A 7610-nucleotide genomic window follows, 5' to 3' on the forward strand; every position below is an offset into this window, starting at 1 on the left:
TGAATTTTAATGGCGAGACATCTTTGAAATAAGCAATTTGACAATTTTTAAAAAATTATATAAATACTTTGATGTACAAGGGCGAAGGATAACTATGCCAAACTTAAAATGTAATAGTTTTTAATTAGTATTGCTGGAAGATTGATTTATGCATGTGTTAATGCTAGGTCATCGCAATATTTTATTCTCAAATAGTCGACCTATTCAGAAGCTTTGAAAGGGTCTATTAGTCCTTTCTATATGTAGACAGTAGAGATAAAAATTACATAATAAGGTCCCGCCATAACTTCGCACTCATATTCACATACATAAATGGGGATTCTAACAATCTTACCTAAAACTGATAAATTTTGAGTTTTTCATAGTTAATTATTATTATATTGAATTCTTTGTAATGTTCTTGAAAATATAAACCAAATTACAACTCTTTACTATGTAAATTACGAGAAATAGTACAGTCATCTTAATTGCTTTTTGCGTTAATTCGTCGGATTAGCGTAATATAATGGAATATGCAGGAAAAGTAGGAAAAAGAAATACCGGCAGGAGCTGAGTAGTAATTAATACCTTCGGAGTACCATTACTGTTATAATGGATTTTTAAACCAGATTAATATACCCAAAAGATCCTTCATTTATTTTCTCACTGATTATAAGTGCGTTTTGCACAACATACTGGAAAAAGAGAAAATGATGTTTATTAAATACTGCTAGTGTTACCAACTTAAATTCGAATAATAAAATCTAATTTCTGAGTATGGACGTTCTTGCCTCTTTTTCTGAATGCTTCTTTCTATTTGTCATGAATAGGCATGATATTGCGCTAACCCGGCTGATTGTAATTATTATATTAAAATTTATTTTTCACATATGCATCGTTTAAATACCAAAGCAAATTTGTATTTTTTTTAATTTTAGATTTAGGTTATTCTATAAGCATATCGTCATGGAAAGACTAGCCGTGGTAGAGAGATGCGAAAACATCACGGTCTTAGTCTTCCCACGAAGCAATACAGTAAGTTTTCTCGTTTTGTAAGATGTGTTTTTTGCGATTTTTCTTTTACGAGTAATTTTAAAAAACGTGAAGCTGCTTTAGAGGGGTCTTCGAAAAGTGAACGGATACATAGAGAAAAAAGGAGCCTGACAAATTTACATGATTTTCAGTTAAAATAGGGACAGCATAGGTTTTCTGTAAAACTTACCAAATTTTCTGCAGAGCTTACGGATACTTTCTATAAAATATACAAATTTTTCTTACCAGAGTTTACAGTTTGAAGATGTCAACTTGATAGAAAATTTTAGTATCTGTTACAGAAAATATCCCTAAATTTATTAAATTACTAACGAATCTGTAAACTCTGCAGCAGATTCTGTAATATTCACAAAAAAACTAAGCTATCCCTATTGTGACAGAAAATCCTGTGATTTTAGCAGAATTTTTTCTACATATGTGACCGTCCGCGAAGAAAGGGACCTTACACGCCAAAGCTGCATTTTACAGTACGGACGATCGTAGCCGAGTCCGCAAGCAGGCATTTGAGTAGTGGAGGTGGCGTTAACGAAAAGCATCACCATTCCTTACCACTACAGAAACGCGCAAAGAGACAAGGAAAGGTAGAGCCGAAGACGCACGAGCCAGTGGAGCTCATGGACACAGCACATAACAGCTTAGTGGTAAGTAGTGGGGCTGGATTTCGTAAGCCTCTCGTTCGGTCTCCGACTACGTTTATCATGCCTATGTTTGCAGCTTAATAACAAAAAAAGTAATCAACTTTAAAAAATTCTGAGTTTTGCAAATGAAAGAGTAATTCAACAACTATCGATTGGTGTTAAAACATAAAAATCGATTTTCGGCGCGTAAGGTCCCTTTCTTCGCGGACGGTCACATATAGTAGCGAGGTATATTTCTTATCTTAGTAAAATCGAGGGTGATCCATCCACTAGACGGGTTGACGTGAATATAAATTAGGCATAATTACAATGCCGATATTTTAAAGTGAAATTGCAATACTTGTTTAATAAACAGCACATATCTAAGACATTTTTCACAGCATTACACGGAAAAATTTATTCATAAAAAAGTCAGAAAAAATCTTAAGATCTTAATGGATTTTTATAAATAATATGTTAACTTTTAGGAATAATAGGGATGCAGTCAATAGACTCAACATGGAATTCGATAGGTTGGAACTTGAAGAAATAAGGGTTTCCATTTTTATTATCTTTTCAGACACGAAAACGATCGTCCACTGAAGATTTTTCCATCGGCTAACAAAATGACAAACCTCTGCCTATGCATCTAATCAAATGTTTTTCTCATTATTAGATCGTATTAAAAACGGGCGATTTCGACCAATAATCCAGAAATCTCCATTTTGGCATTTCTAAAAATAAAATGATAAACTTGCGGGTTGAGCAAAGAATAAAGATCTTGCTTTCTAAGAAGGCAATAAAGGTATATTTAATAAAATCCAAAATATAATATGTCATTACTGCAACTTTCATTCCAAAATTTAAAATGGGTGTCTTTAATCTTGTGCAAATTCGGAGAATTATTAAATGATTATACGCTTCTTTACAATAAATTACAATAAATAATTTAGAATGAATTTCATGAAATTTGGTTTTTATTATTTCTCAAATCGAAGATTATCTGCATTTGTTAACAAAAATATTGCATTTAACAAGTGCAGAAAGTATAGTCATTTGTGACTATTATGTAATTTACATTACATTTGATCTCCAAAGATACAGGCTCCAAATATAATAATGCTCCACAGATACGAGAGTTCATACTCCAAAGGAGCAAGCAGAATTCTTTCCCCTCAACCCTCTCTACCCACCAATTCAATTGAATTCACTGTGGCTCATACAGGAAACTTTACACTCGTGTGGAACTGCCTACTTTCTGCACTGGTTGCACAATATACTATTATTTTTTCATAATTACTCTGAAATTTCATTCAGAGCGGTTTCAAAATTTACCTCAGGGAGGTTGGCGACAGAAGAGCAGAGGGGCGATAGGGAGAGAAATTTCGTAAAAAAGGTTTCAAAAGCACTACGTAATACTTCTTTAATCTTTCCCATTCCACCAACGCCGTATGCCACTCTGGCAACATCAGCCGAAGCTGTATACTATATTTGTCTACGAGTCCAGTAGATATTTTTGAAGTTTTTCCACTAAGAGATAAGGCATTACTCGCGAAAAAATCTAACAAATTTTGTAGTATTTACAGGTCTTACTGAAATTTTTTAAACATTTTTTCGCTAAGAGTTAGCGAACTCGTAGTGGTAAAGAGAAATAATTTCCAGTATACAGATCCAACCAATACCCGTATACATATATTATAGTATATGTATACTATAGTAAATGTATCCCTTATAAGGGAGAGATTATGTAACAAAAGTTTTAAAAAGTATTTCCTAACCCCTATAGCGATGATATAAGAAAATGTCGAGCATACAAGTTCTGATGGTTTTTCGCAGACGTATAATATCGTAAGAGAGTAGGGGACCAATTCCTGTTATTTGACGTAAACTTTGTATGCGATTTTGCCACATCTGCATACGTTGCCTGTACCTTAAAGAAATTATGGGGCATTATTTCGCAACGGCCACAACTTTTAAAGTCATGTTCTTCGATTGTCTTTATGTTTTGGAAATATGTTCGTCTCCCTAATAGTACCTAATCTACAATTAACAGACCAGTATTACCACCCCTCCCCAATTAGTGGGGGATTGAATTTCTCCTCCCATCGCCTGTACGGCTAGTTATTATTATGTATAACAAAAAACAACATTTTTAACCATTTTTTGAATTAGTGAAATGTGAATTTAACTTCCGTTGCAATTTATGGGTCGCAAAAGAAAGGTTTACTTTTTCACTATTAAAAATTTTAAGCAAGAAAATGGACACATTAAGGTTTATTATGATGCAGCGTCGCCTTTATTGGGAGGCCTCGCATGCTCGTTTTGGGACGTCATGCTCCAGCATATTGCAGGACAGTTTTCAAGTATACCATTTATTTTTATTATTCACGTTTATTCAGAATTATCTGAAATCATAAAAAAAACATTCAGAAACGATCACTTATAAGTTTAAAGAAGTTTAATTTTTTTAAATATGTTATAAATAAATGGAAAGCGTTTACTTAAAATTAGCATTAGTTTATAAAAGTTGATATATTATACAATTTCCAATAATATGAATAATTGATAACTTTACCATTTCTAAAATAAAAAAAAAACAAATTTTGTATGCAGCTAAGTATATTCATATTCGTGTTGAATACATTTTGCTAAGTTATTTTTCGGTTAATTCGGGATCCAAAGCCTACATGATTTAATGGAAGGAATTTTTCGTTACTTTATTTTTCGTGCAATTAAAATTACTTATAACTGAATTTAGATGAAGATTATGTTTCCTATTATTTAATCCTTTACAGAATTTAGTCGCAAATGTGTTGCTCGGTCAGTCGTCATCTTGTACCTTATTCTATTTCGCTAGAATACAGATTTCCGTAATAATGAAAGATTAAAATATAATTTTTATTTAAATAATGACAAAGAAATTAAGTTGGTACATTTACTTTGCAAGTCCTTAAGCAGAAAATATTCTTGTACTGTACGCATTTTGAAACGTGATGGGGAAATTCAGAAATCAAAATTTCCTGAAGAAACAAAAAATGCAAGGATTTCATTCATGCACGAATTAATTTAATAAAGTTTTTGATCATAAAGTAAGGAATCATTGACTTAAAAAAAACGACTGTAATTTTGATGTAACTACTTTCTACTTTCTATTTGTAGAAGGTTTAAAAATTTTCAACTTACAAAGTTAAAGATTTACCAATAAATGGCTTATGATAGACAAGTGGAATAAAAAAATCAATATTGATTTAAAAAATAATATATTAGCGAAGTTTCGGTCATTAATAGCCCCTTTCCAAGCATCATTGTTAAGATCTATAACAAAATAACAATATTAATAATGAAGTAATGTGAAATAATAAAAAATATGTTTTGAACTGCAAATGAAGAGTAAGAAATTCTAATATAATACAGGATCAGAAATACTTATATTCTAAATGAATAAACAATTAACGTCGTATAGTGACACATAATGTGTGTATGTAATTAAAATAACAAATATCAATCAATGCTAAAAAAAATGGATAGAGAAGAGACAAACATTTGTAAAATAACTCTTCGATTAATCTGGAAAATGTTAAATTAATAAAAATATAATTAGGTTTCACCGTGATGTATTTCATGAGTAAGTTTCAAAAAGGGGTTTTATATCAATAATGAAGTGCCATTTTAGCAGTATTATGGTTAGAAATTCATGTAAAATTTTTTTGGCAATGATGATAGAGACACTTTTTTTAATCTTTAAATTATTATTATATAATCTACAAAAGGTTGAAATTATACAAATTTATTACGAAGTAACATTATTACTTACTTTTTAATGATTTCAAATCATGCTTGCGTTTGCCAGCTTTTAAAACAAACCATGCAGGTGTTGGGGTGGACACTTCAATACTACTTGAGTAGAGGTGGTAATTCTGGTTTATAACCTGGATTAACTACTGTTGGATAGACGAATATATTCTCAGAATTTGAAGACAATCACAGAATATTACTGTCAAAGTTAGGACAGCTAAGAAACAATGCCCCTTATGGAAAAATTGAGTAAAAAGGCGCTAAATAACTGTAGAGTTATAAAATTACTTGCAAATTTGACTCAAAACTACCTTCTCACGCGGTTGTTCAAACATATAGCGTGTAACAGACGTGCGCCGTTGTATTAGAAATAGACATCTTTTTTCCATACAAGTTTTAAATTTTAAGGAACGCGTTTAATTTTGACAGACATTTGTAAAAGTATATTTATTTTCTAAATCACTCCAAAATAAAAAAAAAAATTACAATCCTTTCTTCAGATATTTTTCTCTATCTCGCGTTGTTATACTAAAAAATAGGTCCTGTTGAAGAATGATCTAAAAAAATTCTGTAGAATTTTTTAACAGCTATAATTTCTCTGTAAGTCTTTTTTCGTTTTTTGCATCATGGTTTGAAATTTGATGTTGTGGCGTCCAATTTCGGACAATTCTAATACTTTCTCAATTGTAAATTATGGAAATGTAATAAATTATAACAAATTTGTATACGTTTTTGGGAATCAACTTTTGTTTATCAACTGTTTTTCGTACCTTTGATCGTTTTCTACAAATTTTTCAGTTTTATTTTCATCATTAAAACCAAAATTACGCGTCCTACAAAAAAGAAAATTCACAACAAATTTGTAAATGTGTTTCAGGTACACGACTTTTATGAAAAAAAATTTTCCGTAACTTGTATTATTTTTCGCTAAATTAAATTTTTTAATTTTCAATGCTATTTTTCACGAATAAAACAAGAACTACGCCTCCTATCAAGACGTGATTCTTAATTAAATTTGTAGATCGTTTTTCGCATCACAATATTTGGCTATTCATTTTTTTGTATCTTGCATAGTTTTACCACAAAATGGAAATTTCTCATTTTCATTATTTTTTGTGCAACCAAAATTGGAATTTTCGATTTTTCAAGAAAATCCAAAAAGTTGTTACGATAATCCTGTAGGCCTTTAAAAAGAAATTTTTTTCTCTTGACTTTTTTCATATCGTGCGTTGTTTGGCTGAAAATTTTGATTTTCGATTGATTTTTAAAATTTTATAAATGCTATAACTCTGATAATTTTCTTTTTATCAAAAAAGGCATTTGGATCAATTGTTTGGCTTTCTGAGTACTATGAACAGCCGTACATAACATTTTTTAATCTAAACAAATGGTCCCAAAAATGATTAAAATGCTCTAACTTTTTGAATTTGTATTTAAAATGGCTGTTTAACAGATTCGTCCATTCTTTTGGGACCTCAAAAAAGTGTGCCAAAAACCGATTTGATCCGCTCATGTTTTCAAGAGTTATCGTGTTTATGGGCGGACGGACAAACAGACATTTCATAATTTTTCTTATATCTGAAACCTAGCTACAAGTTAGCAACTAAAGCAGACAAATTTAAGATACCCTCGAGACATACAACATATATCAACAGGATATTCTATTAACCCGAAAATATCAACATGAATATATAGGATATCCTGGGATATGCTCAAGATATTTAAAAGTGCTAAATGAAATATCTAAAAATTCTTCATAATAATTTAGTTTTTAATTGTGATTCTTTATTCATATAGCGAGCGGTGCATTGGTTGATTCCTCACAGGAAATGAGAACTCTCGGAATTTGCAACATACTGGGGAGTTTTGTATTCTCTATGCCAACTTGTGGAGCATTTACGAGGAGCGCAGTAAGCAGTGCCAGTGGTATTCAAACCCCTTTAGCTGGTATTTACTCAGGTACTATTCTGATAAAAAGAGATATTTCGGGTTTCACTCGTGTAAAAAACTACTACGAATTGTTTGCCGACGTTTCGTGAACATTGCAGTTCACATCTTCAGGGATGACCTGAAACTGAGGAATCAGGTCATGATGTTCTTAGGTATACTTTCTACGATGCCTGTGATTGGCCAGAGCGCCCACCGTGGGAACTGGACGAACTTGAT

The 7610-nt window shown here is 31.4% G+C and overlaps 1 protein-coding gene across 1 annotated transcript in view; it reads left to right on the forward strand.

The window, feature by feature from the left end:
- The window catches only part of LOC117171928 (sodium-independent sulfate anion transporter-like), a 59614-nt gene that overhangs the window by 43956 nt on the left and 8048 nt on the right, over positions 1-7610 (forward strand). The window contains exon 6 of the mRNA XM_033359591.1: positions 7242-7403. Coding sequence (XP_033215482.1) covers positions 7242-7403 — 162 coding nt within the window. The remainder of the gene's footprint in view (positions 1-7241; positions 7404-7610) is intronic.

The sequence above is a fragment of the Belonocnema kinseyi genome, chromosome 4 (genome assembly GCF_010883055.1).
Source record: "Belonocnema kinseyi isolate 2016_QV_RU_SX_M_011 chromosome 4, B_treatae_v1, whole genome shotgun sequence".
NCBI lineage: Eukaryota > Metazoa > Arthropoda > Insecta > Hymenoptera > Cynipidae > Belonocnema > Belonocnema kinseyi.